Source organism: Physella acuta, unplaced genomic scaffold, assembly GCF_028476545.2.
Source record: "Physella acuta isolate Inbredline_101_S28 unplaced genomic scaffold, ASM2847654v3 ptg000016l, whole genome shotgun sequence".
Classification (NCBI taxonomy): Eukaryota; Metazoa; Mollusca; class Gastropoda; family Physidae; genus Physella; species Physella acuta.
Window position 1 is genome coordinate 62,924 of NW_026731536.1, and position 17,019 is coordinate 79,942.

The 17,019-nt window shown below is 31.9% G+C and overlaps 2 protein-coding genes across 2 annotated transcripts; both read left to right on the plus strand.

Annotated features, from left to right (window-relative positions):
• Positions 1 to 1,781: 1,781 nt before the first annotated feature.
• Positions 1,782 to 8,955, plus strand: LOC131936774 (E3 ubiquitin-protein ligase SIAH1A). The gene is made up of 7 exons (XM_059293839.1): positions 1,782 to 1,888; positions 2,563 to 2,691; positions 2,797 to 2,961; positions 3,172 to 3,304; positions 3,410 to 3,516; positions 3,942 to 4,134; positions 5,272 to 8,955. Exons 2-7 carry the CDS (start codon positions 2,595 to 2,597, stop codon positions 5,453 to 5,455), a joined length of 879 nt encoding a protein of 292 aa, XP_059149822.1. The 5' UTR covers positions 1,782 to 1,888; positions 2,563 to 2,594; the 3' UTR covers positions 5,456 to 8,955.
• Positions 8,956 to 9,372: 417 nt separating this feature from the next.
• On the plus strand, positions 9,373 to 16,177 carry LOC131936789 (protein lin-7 homolog C). The gene is made up of 6 exons (XM_059293866.1): positions 9,373 to 9,487; positions 13,337 to 13,378; positions 13,718 to 13,866; positions 14,143 to 14,352; positions 14,515 to 14,569; positions 14,770 to 16,177. Exons 1-6 carry the CDS (start codon positions 9,451 to 9,453, stop codon positions 14,871 to 14,873), a joined length of 597 nt encoding a protein of 198 aa, XP_059149849.1. The 5' UTR covers positions 9,373 to 9,450; the 3' UTR covers positions 14,874 to 16,177.
• The last annotated feature ends 842 nt before the right edge of the window (positions 16,178 to 17,019 follow it).

The window sequence follows — 17,019 nt, forward strand, 5'->3', positions numbered from 1 at the left end:
CAGTAAATAATTTAGATTTTTTATTTGGTTGTAAAACACTAAATACTTTCACCCGCTACTGCATGTATGTGGACACTGTATTTCGAAAGTATTATTTATTTGGATGAGGTTGAGATTTTAATTTTATTAGACCCCCCCCCCCACCCGATTGTAGGGGGAAAAGTCACAGGGAAAAAACAGGGAAAAAAAGTCACAGGAAAAAAGTCACACATTTATATTTGCATGAAATTTGTTATATTTAGAGAGTGCAAATTAACTTAGGATTAATTAAATGTAATGTGTGTAGGTTGTATACGCATGGTAATTTTTTAAATTCATCTAAAACTATTTAGTATGCAGAATGTAGATTGTAATTATGTTAAACATAAGATTAATAGCATTTAATAGAATGCCCCAAAGTCCACGGTGTTCATCGTGTTTTTTTTTTTTAATATCAACATTAAATTACCGTGAAATGGTAAGTTCATCTGACTTGCTGCCCTCAACTCATCGCAACAATAGTTATGTTTAGTTTACCGCCCACATTTAGCACGCTCATTACATAACAAAACTTAGGATAAAAAAAAGAAAGCCGACAAGGTCTCAAAGGCTATCATTGACTCAAAACGTCAACAAAGCAAGATATTTTCGGACTATACCTACTGAGGAGAGGCCGACCAGAGAATAGTCTACGGTAAAACATAAGCAAAACACGATGTGCCTAAATCTCTTTTATAATTAACTTTTCTACCGCGTATTTAACTAAATTCGTAACAAAAGTTGAGATTGTTGTGTAAATCATCTTAGAGTATTTTTACTTACAATAATTGTTATAAACCATAATGCTTTTAACGTCTATAAATAGTTTATGCTTTCAAAAAATACAACCCACAACAATAAACATACACAATTTTACAATTCTTAACAAATAAATTAAAATATAATTCTAAAAAGATTTTTGTAACTTTTTTTCTGTGACTTTTTTTCCGATAAAATTTTTCCACTGTGGCTTTTTTTCTGTGACTTTTTTTCTTAGCGAAAACTGTGACTTTTTTTCTGTTTTTTTCCTGTGACTTTTTTCCGTTCAGCGCCCCCCACCCCCCCCCCCCCCCCTCCCCCCGTTATTTCATTTATCTAGTCCTAGGCTAAATAGGTTATAAAGTAATCTGATTGCACCAAATTATTATTGAAATAGTTCTTTTTGTAATCCTCAGTAACGCTTCTCTATCTATTTACACCTCTTTCATCTAATATTATGAAGACCAGTTCATGTACGATAGGTTTTATAATTTGTATACTTTGTTTTTCTTCGATGTTGTTTTATTGAAGGCAACAACCCCGAGTAACAATTTGTTATTTATTTTTTGTTAACAAAAATGTATGTGTGTATTTTAGGCACATATACAAACATTTTAATATAATCCAGCCTAGATTTTAAATATTTTTGTTTGTTTAATTAATTTTATATCCAAAAATAAAAATAAAAGGCAGCGCAGCGGATCTCATTCTCATTGCTTTACAATACTTTAGATGTAGATCTAGATCTAGATCTATAATAAATTGTATTTGTTTCGAAACAACAAATGCGTTTCAACTATAGTATTAATCTTTACAAAAATTTATTTTTGCCACTTATATATATAATTAATGATTAGGCCTAAGGTCTAAATGATGGAAAACTGAATGATACAAGACGCGGTAAAGATTCTATCTTTGGAAGTCTATTTCTATTGTAAACTAGGCCTAAATAATGTTTCATACATTTTTATAATCACCAAAGGTCAGCGATAGAGGGAGCTTCCGCTTCTACTAAAATGACGTAGGAAGCAAGTGTTGTTTAAGGGTCGTAGAACTAGAGATCTTTGAAGCAGATTTACATTGATGTGTTTGAATGAAAGAAATTAAAAGTGTAAGGTCTTACATTCTTTCAAATGGCTAATTTGTAGTGATGTTTAGCATCCAAAATAACATTAATTACACTACAAGCGATACTGTTAATGTATTTTGAAAATATCTTCTGTTTAGGCAGACTAGTCCAACACTTTTTTTCATGAAACGAGTCAGTGTGTGTAACATTAACGAGTTTATTTCTTGTTTATCTTTTTTTCTTTATTTTAATTGTAGGTCTGTTAGTAAGATCTCTAGAGTAACTAGATTCTAGTAGAAATATATATCTAGATGTAGATAAACCGTTGGCAACAGTGTTGCAATAAATAAGCAGTAGAGTTACCAGTAGGCTAGAATTAAGAATTTATTTTTATTTATTTTTATTTTAGAATCTAGAAATTCTAATCTAGATCTAGTAAATCTAGATTCCAGATCTAGATCTAGACTAGATTCTAGATCTTGTTTCTAAAAGTAAAAGTGATCTAGATCTAGATTTATAGCTAGATCTAGTCTAGATTCTAGATCTATCTCTAGTCTAGAAGATCTAGATTTTAGATTAGATATTGGATCTGTAGAAAAGTCATACAAACTTTGAGTTTTGTCAGCCGATGCCTTGGATTGCATATTTTACAAGTCTTTTTATTTTCCTGAATTCTAGGGCAACTGTAATAACCATTTTCTATTACAATTTTTCAGTGGCTTACTAAATAATAAGCGTGTAATTTAGCATGAGTCGACAGACGGCACCAGGGCCTAAGGGGAGGACTCTTCAAGTACCAGCAATGCCTAACACAGCACTTCCTATGCAGACATCAGACCCTGTTTGTAAGTAATTTATTTAAAAAATAACTCGAGCTAAATCACTGCTTCGATTCAGTTTTTTTTTTATTTTAATTGTTTTATTTATAATTATCATATAATATATTCCAGGGGCAGGCCCAAATAATGGTAACTCTGACCTTGCTAGTTACTTTGAGTGCCCAGTGTGCTTTGATTATGCATTACCTCCCATCATGCAGTGCCAGAGTGGTCACATAGTATGTCAGTCATGTCGGCAAAAGTTGACCATGTGTCCAACATGTAGAGGTCCATTAGGTAAGAGAGCTGAGGAAATTATAAATAATTTAAAACATTCTTTATAGCTTTTAGCAAAAGTGCCTCTTGACAAGTAACTTCTTTTTTACCTAGAGATTGCATCTTTTTATCTTCTAAAATTTGATCCAAAATTTGATCCATGATGTAGTTATTTTATTTGAGCTTAGCTAAGTTTACTGCAGTTAACATAGGCTTTTATTAACTTTGTAGGTAATATTCGCAATTTGGCAATGGAAAAAGTAGCAGCATCTGTCTTGTTCCCATGTCGCTACTCAAATAATGGGTGCCAGTCAACATTGCTACACACAGAAAAAAGTGAACATGAAGACACTTGTGAACACAGGTAGTGCCTTTTAATCGCTAACTTTCCTTGAAATTTAATATACATTTAGCTTAGCTGTTAATATCTATGTTTTTTAATACTTACTTTATCTGTAATGATTTTTAGACCATACACCTGTCCATGTCCTGGAGCATCTTGCAAGTGGCAGGGTTCATTAGAACAGGTCATGCCCCATCTCATGCAATCACATAAGAGCATCACCACATTACAAGGTAAAAATCAAAGTTTATTTCATGTTTATCTATTTTTTAAATACCTCACCAGGATAATAGTACATTAGTACAATAAAAATGTGTACTATTAAGTGTATTTTATTACTATTAACTTCATGAAAATCACATTTAACAAATATATTACTTAGACTTAGTTAACAAACACTCCTTCATTAGCTCCTGTGGTTTTAAGTGACTTCTGTCAGATAAGGTTTTATTATTTTTCTGTATGTTTCAATTTTTTGGATGGCTCTTTGTTTCTTTTTTATTTACAGATTAAGATGTATATCTGTTCTTAGTATAATTAGACATTATCTTATTGACTAATGCTGTAAGCAATAAGTGTCAACTCATTTAATTACTTAATTTGCACCATATTTCTTAATTATGAGATTTAAAAAATGTCTATACTTTTTTCATTTAAGGTGAAGATATAGTCTTTCTGGCAACAGATATCAATCTTCCTGGAGCTGTAGACTGGGTTATGATGCAATCTTGTTTTGGTCACAATTTTATGTTAGTTCTTGAAAAACAGGAGAAGATAGATGGCCTTCAAATGTTCTATGCTATTGTCCAACTCATAGGTACCAGAAAACAAGCTGAAAACTTTATTTACAGGTAATATTTAGGCTCTTTGATGACTAAGAGTATTTGTGTATTAATGAAGTTTATTTGGTTGTTGTTTTAAAATTACTGCAATTTTTAAATGAAGTATTTTATTAACTATGAATTGTGCTGTCAATTTTGTGTTATTTATTTTTGTTCTTTGTAAAGTATATTTTTGAAATTTTAAAATAAAGATAATCAGATCAGGAATTAAATTAATTTAAAAATTAGGATTTTAAAAATCTAAATTGTACCATGGTTAACAGAATGAGTAGTCTATTTCATAATATTGAACCAGTATCACAGATATTATAAGTTATTCAGTTCTACATATAATTAATAGGGTTCTTTCATTGTGTGGTCAGAAGAAAATTAAAAATAATACTAAGACAATTTTAAATATCAAGTGCACATATCTAAATACTCAATCATAGATATAATTATTTTCAGACATAATGTTGTTCAAAGATAACATCTTCCTGTAACTTTGCAACAGTTCTAAGACTTTTACTTTCATTATTGTTTTGGAGCGATTGAATTTCAAGAGTCACTTTAAAACCAGTGTAGCCCAATAGTAAAAATGGTTTTTAAAAATTGAAAGGTCCTGAAATTTAGTTTCTTATAAAAGTTCCTGGGTTAAGTGCTGAATTTTTTTTTTAACTTGGGTTCATGAACCTTGTATTTGTAAATTTTTAAAATAAATAACAGTGGAATTTCTGTTTACGTGTAACATCTGTTTGGACAAGCTAATAATGTGGTCCCATCAGATTTTTAAGTATTTTATATATATGGTTCGACATGAAATTTTTAAAAACTTTAAACGAAGAAATGTTTTAGCCTTCTAAGTTTTGTGTCTACCAATTTCCAGTGTGTGTATATATATATATATGTGTATATATATATATATATATGTATATATATATATATATATATATATATATATATATATATATATATATATGATATGATATGATATGATATGATATAATATAATATAATATATAAAGTGTTAATTTAAGTGTTAATTTACACAAGTTTTAAACACACATACATAAATACAACCATATATATGTACTCACTCTAAGTATTAAATTTGAAATTTAAAAAAAAGTCGTTGGTAGTAAAGTCATATTTATCTTTATGTTGCAGGTTAGAACTTAATGGCCACAGGCGAAGACTGACATGGGAAGCTGCCCCCCGTAGTATTCATGATGGCATACAGTCCGCCATTGCAAGCAGTGATTGTCTGGTGTTTGACACAAACATTGCACAGCTCTTTGCAGATCACGGGAATTTGGGCATCAATGTCACTATTACCATCTGTGACAGGTAGAAAGATCTGCCCGTGGAAATCTCTTGCCTTTGTTACCTGTTTTTAGCTCCAGAATGTAGCTCTAAAATTGACTCATCATTCTCTTGTCATATTCACCTTGTCATATTGCTTCTACCTGTAGAGTTTGGTCAACATCAGATAATGGCTCATTGATTTGTTTCTAAGTATAACAAAAATTTCCCTTCGACTAAAATCAGTATGATGGTATGTGATTAAAGTATCAAAGGCTACCTTTAATATTTATGTTTATGTAAATTGTGTAGCAGCTACTCCTTGATTCTGATAGAGTATAGCAATCAAATTGATTCAACCTTTATTTTGCTTTTCAGACCATACTAGTTATTTTAGAGAAAGAAAACAATTGTTTTTGTCATCTTTCAGCAAATGTTTTAAAATGTGATTATGTTTTTAGCTTAAATTTAAGCTGATGTTTTGTTGTTCAGTTTGCTTACTTGTACATAAAGGAACTAGTAAAACATAACTTGAGTTAAGAGACTTCAGAAAGTTTTGTTAGCTAGAACTTTTGGAAATCCTTGATCTAAAAAGAAATGGAAATAAGAAAATGCTTTTAAAAAAGATTACTAGTGCAGTTACAAATCACTCTGTTTTCAAGAAATTTGGTGCTGATCTATTGTATAAAAAATTTACCCAAATCATTTTATAAAATAACATGTTTTTTGAGAGCACGTTTTTTCCTCTCCAGTTTTAATTTTTAAAATCTGATGTCTGAATGGCTGTTTTTATCATAAGACCAATATTATTTATTTCACCTGTTCTAGTTTTGAGCTTATCTTTGTTATAACCCACTTTTAGATTAGAAAAAGTTTTTCTTGTTATGGAGCGAGCAATATTGAATGTGTTAGCCATGTTTAACAGACTGGGTATAGTTATAACCAGCATGCTGCTTAAGGATCTTTATTAATAACCTGCATCAGTGTATAAGCTGTAGTTGGATTTTTTTAATAAACACTCTAAATATTGTTTATGCCATACATCTAAATAAAAACACATTTCCTAGCCCAAGTAGAAAAAACAACTTATCACCAGTTATTTTTTAAGCTAGTAAATTTTAAAATAATTTCTTGTTGACATTTTGTTCTTCTGGGTCTATAGTATATACATTTTACCAAGAAGATTAACATGAAGAAATGGGATCTAATTTAACAACCTATTATTTAAATCTCAGTAACACTGTAAAATTTAAAATTAAGCGATTTGCTTGCACTTTAGCAGTTTTTATATTTCATTCAATACTTTCGTTTATGGTTATCTCTTAAACTGTGCATTATGAAACAAATGTGGGTGTTTCATAAAATATAATATGACCATCCGAATCTTAGTTTTAACTTGATTGCACAATAAATAATTTTTGTTTAGAATAAGTTCATTTAAATTAGTTAAGAAACTTAACAGACAAGTTTGCAGGAAAAATATTAGAATTCTCTGTTTAGTCTGATTTTCTTAAAATATTGGCTAAGTTAAATTTCTATTTGAATTTTTTTTCAGGTATATTTTTAAGGCATTTCATTTTTAATCAAGACTAATTGGCTTTATTTTCATTGAATTTAAGCTAAATTTGTTGATACAAAAAAATACAACTCATGTAATTATTGCTTAAGAACCATCATTTATGTAAATAGACCATCAACAATTTGAGCATGTCTGTAAACTTTGGATATAGATTATTATTCTTTCTCATTGGAAGAATCTTTATAAAAGAGAAGTGTTAAAAGAAATATTGAGAGATTGAACTTTGTTAGATGAATGGATGTGTTAAATAGGATATGATTATGTGAGTTTGCTTTGAAAGACTTGCAAAGTTTAAGTGCACCATTTAAAAACAGCCAAATATGTTTGAATGTGTGAGAAGAGAATGTGACTTGCTTAATGGTGGTGGTGGTTTTACCTCGGATGTCTGTATTTATTTTAAGTCATGTATTCATGGCTTTGCTAAGTCTCATTAATATTACACTCAATGGGATCAAGATTCAGACCGAGGTGCCTTCAAGAGTTTTTCTATAGTGCAATATTGGGATACAGTAAATCTGTTTAATTTCTTTTTAGATTTTGGTTTAGTAGTCGCTAACATTTTAATGGGGATGGGAATCGATTTTTTTATAACAAAAAATAGTTTCTGCATATATGATTTTTGACCACAGAAATCTTGTTAACATTAAGTGTAATAATGAGACAGCCACATGGTCAGTGTTTTTATCTTTTTTTTTCAACATTTAGACTTTGTTTCATTCAGGTTTTTAAATAATATCACTATTGTAAAAAATATTTGATTCTAATGTATCACTGTACAAAAGTATTCAATTTTATAACATGTTTTTTTCCTTAAAAATACTGGGAAATGTACGATTCACATTTTTCATTAGTTTGATACTTTTTTTCATGCATAAACAAAATATTAGATGACTCAAGAATGGAATGTTCCAGTTGCATGCTTTTGTTGCTCAGATGGTCATTAACACTACAGGCTAACCCTAATTTGTGCACCAAGTGCAAACAGTTAATCCTAATGATTAACTTGGCATTACTTTAATTTCTAACTTGATTTTGATTGTACAAGTAAATATAAGTTAGCCAATTTTGAAAACAAAAACAATGAGGGGTTTCTTGTAGTTGTTGATTTGCTGAGTTATAAGTCTAGTTTACCATTAGAAAGCCATTTTTCTTTAAAAATCAAAAATTTGAACTAATGAAGTGAGAATTTCCGTAGCTAGCTTCTTTAATTTTTTAACAAAAAAATTGAAAAAAAAAAAGCAAAAGAATTTTAAATTTAATTTTAAGTTAATTTTAAAATCTAAAAGTTGAAAATTAAGACTTGCTTAGATGCATTAAAAAACTAGTCATAGATAACTTGTTGCTGATGATTATCCCTAGATTGTTGTTACCAAACTCCATATACATAGCAGCACTGTTAACACAGCTATGTAGAACATGTGACATTGAGCACCCTGCTTGTTTGAACCCTGCTTCTCATCTGTTCTTCTCTGTGCAATTGCTTGTTCACTCGGGCAAGAGTCACAGCAAATGTATATTGGTTCTATACTCTGGCTTCTGTTTACTCAGTTGTGACTTGTATTTTTATAGTTTTTTTTTTTTAGTTTGAAATATTTCAAAGCATTGCAAATTATTTAAATAACTTCAGATATACAGTATCTTGTAACATGGTACATTCATAAAGAGCCCGTAATTTTCAGTATTTAGATCTATTTTTTTATTTTATCCCTTGCTTTTTTTCCTGGTGAGGGTGTTGCTTTGCAAACACAAGTATATGTACCATTTTTGGTGGCCTTAATTCAGTACTTGTATTTCTCGTAATCTAGCCTCATATGTGGCACAACTTAAAACTGATAGAACTGGGTTATATAGCAACTCTTGAATAGCTTTCACATAAAAGAAAAATATAGTTTCTCATTTTTTAAGTTGAACTGTGATTGTTGTGTTGTTCAACCAAGTGTAACATATTGTATTTATTAAAAAAAAAACAATACCTATAATCTGTGTTGTTTTCTTATTTTTTTTTTTTAAATTTTATGTTCTTCACTAATATTGTTAGCCTACTTCTTTATATTTAAAGAAAACAGTTATTATAATTATTATACTCCAGTTAGTAAGATGTCACCTGCAATTTAAAATGTGTGGAAAAACACTAAAACTGACTAAAAATTGTAAAATAAAATGTTGGAAAACATTTCACTTACATTCCAGTTAGTTTATAACACAAATTACAAAAAATAAAATAAGCATTACAAAGTTTACGAAAGCATGTTAATTTTATAACAGAAGGCAAAGTTAACATTACGTAAAGAAAACCAAAATGAATCCAGTCCTCGTTATACAGTAAAATTTATGAATCCATATTTTAGATGAACTTGTTTCCAAAATCTGGCCTGTTAGGCCTAAATTTAATGCAAGGGAAACTACTGTAGTTATTCTAGAACCCGGAAATACTGCAGAAAAACAAGCATACGAAAACCAACAAGATGGCAGCTTTATCCGAACCCCTTACTCTTGAAAAAGGTACGGATTTACCACTTTCACTACTCTTATTTGTGTTTCATTAGTGCTATACTAAATGTTGTTAGTATAAGATCCAGTTGTATCTCGGATGCCGGCTAGTTCAATGTAGAACTTGTCATTTGGGGGCTGACATTTACGGGTGTGGGGAAATTGCGAGACGCGAAAAGCGAAATGGCGAGGCGGGAAAATGCGAGAAGGTAATGCGAGACATACCTGCGGAATTAAGGGTAAATAGCGAGACACTTTTTGCGAAAAAAGTTTTTTTCTTTTTTTTCCATCTTTATTTATTTAATTTTTTTTTTTAAATAAACAAGCATTTAGCCATACCCTTTAACACGAGTGTTGTATGTTTTTATTTTTTTATCTAGATACTAAGAAGATAGATAGATCTATATCTAGATCAGGGGCGTAGCGAGGGGGGGGGCGGGGGGTGCGGACCGCACCGGGTGACACCATTTAGGGGGGTGACACCAAGGCAAAAAATAGGAAAATATATAGAGAAAAACTCGAGGGGGGGTGCAAATCGAAAGTTTGAGGGGGGGGGGGGGGTGCAAATCGAAAACTCGAGGGGGGGGGGGGTGCAAATCGAAAGTTTGAGGGGGGGGTGCAAGTCGAAAACTCGAGGGGGGGGGGTGCAAATCGAAAGTTTGAGGGGGGGGTGCAAATCGAAAATTTGAAAGTTTGTCCCTGGGAAGGGTCTCTATGCCTTTGGGGGGGGGGGGGGTGACACCATTAAGTGCCGCACCGGGTGACACCCGACCTCGCTACGCCACTGATCTAGATCTATCTATTTAAAAATCCTAACATCGTTGCTGTGCTACTGTCATCGCCCGCTCTTGTTAGCGAGAGGAAAATCCCGTCTCAGTCGGCATTAATTTAAAAATCTAGCCCGCTCATGTTCAGTATTTCTTCCAGACTTTTTTCTCCGGGGGGCGGTAGACTTTCTTCGGGGGGGGGGGGGGGGCGGACACTGTTAAAAGTATATATTTTCTATATAAATTGTATAGATTTCATTTCGTTCGGGGGGGGGGCGGTAAAATTTTTTCGAAGAAACTCTGGAAGAAACTCTGCTCATGTTTATACAAACGTGAGCTGTGTCATTGTGAATTGGTATAATCTTGTCAGCAGGTGAGATATTTTGCAACATCTATTTATGGATTTTTGTACTTGCAAAAAGTCATTTATGGAAGACCCCAAATAACACCACCACCAAAACCTCCAGAATAGTTGTATCCAAATGATGTAGGCATTTCCTTGTGCTTAGATTTATATGGTAAAAAAGCTAGAAAAAAATCGTAGGCGGCGGCTATAATACAAAATTTCTATGCAACAATAGAAAATATGTTTGCGGCGGCAGCGGATCCGGGCACGGCGATCTTCAAAGACGGTAAATCAGGCGGCCTCGGCGTTCCACACAAAAGACAGAAGTTGATCTATCGTCGGCGGTATTTCCGTCGGTTTCGAACAAGGTGGTATTCTAAGTCGACACAAAAGATGGGGGGAGTTGACAAATCATCAGTATGTCTAGCGACGGAAAAATCGTAAGTTTTAACAATGTAAACGAAACGTCTTTGAAGTCTGGACCAAATACCACTGAAAACACCACCCAGCGTAAGTATCGCCTTGTGGTAAAATGCGAGACAAAAAAGTCACGTGACCGACCGTTTTCGCGCCCTTCTCGCATTTTCCCGCCTCGCCATTTCGCTTTTCGCGTCTCGCAATTTCCCCACACCCGACATTTACATGACGGTACACAACGACAACGTCCTCAACCCGACAACACTGACACTAGATCTAGAACTAGAAATCTAGATAGAATCTAGATCTAGATAGATTCTAGACTAGATCTAATAGATAAGATAGAGATCTAGTAGATACTAAGATAGATTCTATTATTACTCAAATTACTCAGTGAAAACAACGATACATAGTAATACTACATACGTTACCACGAATCGATAGTGACATTGACTTGACTGACAGACTCACTCCACTGACTCAGTTATTTTTCTCTTCTCATTGTAATCGTCCAAGTCACAATGATCCAGCTATCTTACTAAATCACTGTTTTTCTGTAGATCTTAGTTGTTGACTAGCAGACAAATTTACTATTTAGATTTTTAAAAGAAAAATTAGGCCCTAATGATAATTCCTAAAAATGTAAAAACCCAAAGTGGCCTAACATTAAATTTTCATTGTCATTAGTAAATTTGGACCTATGATATGTGCTATACCAGTTGAGTGTCCAATGATGCCATATTTAATTAATGGAATCTTAACAACCTGATGGTGACCCAACCCAATACCACTAACAGCATTTCACTAACAACCTTAATCTAACACACCCATTTTCATTAGGCTATACTATAGGCCTACATAATACATAATTTTCATTCCAGACAACACATTGGTAATTCCAACCTAAAAGCTAGATCTATCTGGTTGTAGGAGGCATTCAAGCTAGATCTATATATCTGCATTACAAAAATGGTCGCATTTGCGCATTCGCTCTGCGTTACGCGTAAGGCCGCCTTTGCGCAGTTCGCTCCGCGTTACGCTTAATCTTTATAATAATCTTTATAATATTTATCCTACGTGAACAAAAATTCAATTTGCTTGAGGGGGAAGGGGGTGGGAGGAAGAGAGAAGTGAAGACAGACGATCTCGTTTGAACGTCTATGACGTATGCTTTAGGCCTGCTGAACACAGTGACCCCGCCGACCGTGGGCCGTGGTGGGATTTTCCACTCATGCGATAGTAAACGTTAGGCAAGACAGCAATCACGACAGTGACGATGTTTGGAGATTTTATTTTAAAAAAAAGAATCATAGTCTACGTCATATTTTCAATATGAAAAAAAAATGTAAAAAAAAAAAACTAGTACCGGCCGAGCTAACCCCGGGTTCGAACTCTGGACTCCGGGTCTATAAACTTCAGACGGCACACTGTTGACTCAACCACAGCGGATGTGATAGAAAGTTAAAAATAAGCATTTCAATTACAAGATGGCAAATCAAACCTGCGAGACGCGTAGTATATTCTTTAGGGGCCAGGCTTTGCGAGACGCTTAGTCACTTCGTACAAAAATTCTCTCTGATTGTATTTATAATGTCAGACTTTACCTGACCATTCTCCTATTAGAAATGATCAGTCTGAAAAGTGGTCTGGGTTTGGGAAAGGTATACAGAATATTCTCAATCAACTGGGAGTATTATTCCCACCCCAATGCCTATTATTTGTATTGTATTATTGTGTAGTTCATTATAGTATAATTAAAGTGAAAGCATTATATTACAAAATATGAAATAAATGATAGAGGCTGCTCTGTGATTCTGATTGGTAATGGGGTGGGATGGAGAGGAGTGTTGTACAGGACCTCCTATGTGCACATTTTTATAATTTGTTTGAAATTATAAGAATTGTTATGTCTTCTTTCTTAAAATTAAGTTTAATAAGAAAAACTCTTGGTTATTAAATACTAACATATAGGCCTATTTAATTTAAAAACTTTTTAGCCTGTATGTGTATGCAACAAAATACACATTGGTCTTTCTGGATTAATTGTGACAGGGAATGACACCTAATTAGACCGTACATGTTTTGTTTGTATATTTTAATGTTTGTAACAATGTTTGCCACAATGTACATCCTTCTACATTAAGTCAGTAAGGTTTGAAAAAAGCAGTTTAATTGATGTTGCAAGTACATTCTGCTACTAGTACTAACTATGCAAGCATGCAATGAATCTCTTTTTTTTAGAGTGCACTCCCATTAAAATTTATTATAGCATTTTTATTTGGGACACTGTTTTGGTCTTCATTTATTTATTCTGTCAACTATTTTTCACAGATATCAATCGTGCAATTGAACTGTTAGATTTACTCCAGAGAAGTAAGTTCCTTATATTGTTTTTCCTTTCACTTTGGTTTCTAGTTTAAAATTAAACTATTTTTTTAATACCAAATTAAGTTTAATTTTTATGAAAGTGAATATATTATTAAGGCTTAAATTTAAAGAATCAATAAAAGACTCACATTTTACACTCCGACTGAATTCTTTTAACAAAGTTTTCAGTATTTAAGTCAGCAAAAATTTGGGGATGAAATGATGTTATTTTAAATACTGAATTTGTAATTATAATTTTGTAAACCTGCCTTTGTGAGGCAGCTTCATTGCTTTTTAGAAATATTTTATAAGCTTGCTTCTTTTTTTTTTTCAAACTCTGTGTAGCTGGAGAGTTCCCTGCTGCTAAGCTTCAAGCACTGCAAAGAGTTTTACAGAGTGACTTCCTTCACGCTGTGCGGGAAGTGTATGAAAATGTGTATGAAACTGTGGACATAAGTGGTAGTGCTGACGTTAGAGCTAATGCCACAGCTAAGGTCAGTTGGTTTTTATATTACAATTAAAGCATATTGTTACAGTACATTAGCATTTTCAGCAATGCTTAATCCTGTGGCAAAGTTTTCTTTAAGTTTTTGTCATTTTTGTTGTGTGTTCTACACAAATTAGTAGTCTTAATTTGAATTAAAGTCTAGACATTATACAATTAATCTTACTACGTCTTACTCTGGTTATAATACAAAATCCAATGTGGCAAAGAACAGCTCCATGATATTTTCTTCAAACCTTCTAAAAAAACTATTGTGCTGTTTCAGGCAACTGTCGCTGCGTTTGCTGCCAGTGAGGGTCACGCCCACCCCAGAGTTGTTGAACTACCTAAAACAGAAGAGGGTCTAGGGTTTAACGTTATGGGTGGGAAGGAGCAGAACTCGCCCATATACATCTCACGTATCATTCCTGGGGGTGTGGCAGACAGACATGGCGGCTTGAAGAGGGGCGACCAGCTTTTATCAGTCAATGGAGTGGTAAGATTTTTACAATAGTTTGAACACAAATAAAACTGTTAAAGGTCCAGTTATGCTCAATTTTTTCTTTCTTTCTAATTGCTATAAGTTTTCATATTTCGTCAAATATTTTTAAATTACTTATTACAATTGAGTGAGATTAAAATAATTTATTTTTTTCAGTCTGTCGAAGGGGAATATCATGAAAAAGCTGTTGAGTTGCTTAAAATTGCTCATGGTAGGTCATAGTAAACATATTCAAAAAAGTTAAAATTTAATTTCCTACAGACACCAAAAATTATAAAAATCTCGTCATTTCACATTTTATTCACACACCTCCTACCCCTAAAGCAGTAAGCCTCATACGTCTACTATTTTCCGTTGATTTAAAAATAAATTACTGAGCCATATATTATTTTATTACTTGTTCATCTTTAGGTACAGTCAAACTAGTTGTCAGATACACACCTCGTGTTCTTGATGAAATGGAAGCTCGATTCGACAAACAACGGGCGGCCAATCGTAGACCTCAACCTCAATAAAAAAATGTATTTCTGTTCTAGGAATTAGTTTTTTAAAAATCATCACATTTTATTCATTTGTGGAAGATCTTACGATTAAAACTGGTTGAGGATATAAGTTATATCCAGTTATCTAATGTCATCTAAATGCTAATTAATTATTGAAATCTCAACTTAAAGATGTTTCTTGATAGCCTTGCTTAATTATTTTTATGATTTATCCAAAATTTTATGTAACAATTTCTGAAAATACTTTTTACACTTTATTTTTAGCATTGTAAGTACAATCCTTTTGTCATTTCTGTAAAACACTTGATGTAACAAAACGAGGAGCTTTTTTAAATGTAATTTTTATTAAGGAGTTCTTGCGTCTGTGTGCCCTAGAAAGATTTGAATGTCTAAAAGTATGGAACAGCTATCTTTAGAAGCACCAGTCGCAAGATTTATTTCCCTCAAAGTGACTTTAATTCTTAATGTCTATCCACAGTGCAGCACGACTATTATGCAAACACAGAATCATCTAACTGTATATAATGTTAGCCTTGATTATGTTATGTTTATAAATCATAACACAGAATCATCTAATTATATATAAAGTTAGCATAGATGATGTGTATGTTATGCTCATAAATCATAACACATCTAATCACATATGAAGTGAGCATTGATTATGTGTGTAATGCTTATAAATCATCTTTTTGATTGCAATGTGGCACAATAAGCCTTTAGCTATGAAAATTATAACAGTATAAGCATCTCAACCATAAAAAGCTGAAATTACAGTGTTCAGATTTTCCCTATATTAAAGTTAAGAACAATAATAATGAATTTCTACTACTTTATTTTTTAGGCTTTTTTTGTATTAAGATTTTAAAATTGTGTTGTGAAGTTTTTGAAATTTTTCTTTTTATTCCTTTACTCTTACCATTAAAAGTAAAAACTGTGAAAAACTACCAAACTACTTGAAACGTTTGTGCTTCTGAACCTCTCTAATCATTCCAAGGTTGTGTTGTATTTTTTATTATTATTACTTTATGGATTTATTTTTTAATTAATTTTTGGTTGTACACATACACAATTTAAAAAAAAAAAACATGTTTGTTCATGCTGTGGATGTAAATATAATTAGAATATTGAAGCTGTAGTCTGTATTTTACAACAGCCAAAAATGATGAATTAGCCATTTTAGTTACATTTTAGTTGTATAGTTAAGGCTTACATGTATTGGTCTTTTCATGTCCTCAGTTAGCTATTTACTTTTGTATTCTTGTATACATATATCCCATACTCCATTTGTAATAAAGAAAATAAAATAGCATTGTTTGTAAATAAAAAACTTTATTGTACTGAATTCACTTTTTTATCACAAAAAAATGGTTGTTGGTTGATTTTATTGTTTGAACTTTATAATTCAGATTTTTTATCTAATAAACAAATAGTTTAAATTCACTAAGCACATAAATAATAACGGGAAGATTAGTACTAGTCACTGCAGAACTAATTGAAAGTGTAAATATAAGTATGAGCAAATAAGTATCTTGGTACCTGAGTGAGTATTCAGACACTTTTTACCAAGTGTGTGTTTTTTACTTCCCTTTAAGCTTAAGTTATAGATTTCTTAATTAAAGCTGCTATACTGATTTTAAAAAATAATTGAAAATAACAGCTTAAATCAGTAAACATTTAACATTTGTTACAAATTCATGCAGTTGGGTAGTACAGAATATATTACCTCAGTCATCTAGGCAAATAAAAAATCACACCTAAATATTTTCTCGTCAACAATTTCTTATTCAAAGTAAACCAAATGAGGTAAGTTTCCCTTACACAAAATGGATATGCTGGGTGATATTATTCTATAGTAATCTTTAAGATCTTCTCTTCTGGGCAATAATTAAGTAACAGAAAAATTAATGTAATGAAATGAGATCAACAGAAATTATTTAGTAGGGATACGAATATATTGGAAAGAATACTTGAATTAAAAAATAAAAGTTGAATTTTGATGAAACATTATTTTAGAAAAATAAAAATAACACAGAAATATTTAATCATTTTATTATTGTTTATCTGTATGAATAAAAGCTAATTTTTCATTTAGGATCTAATGTATATATAAGTATAAGAAAATATAGAATTTCAACAAATTACTTTTTATAAAAAAAAT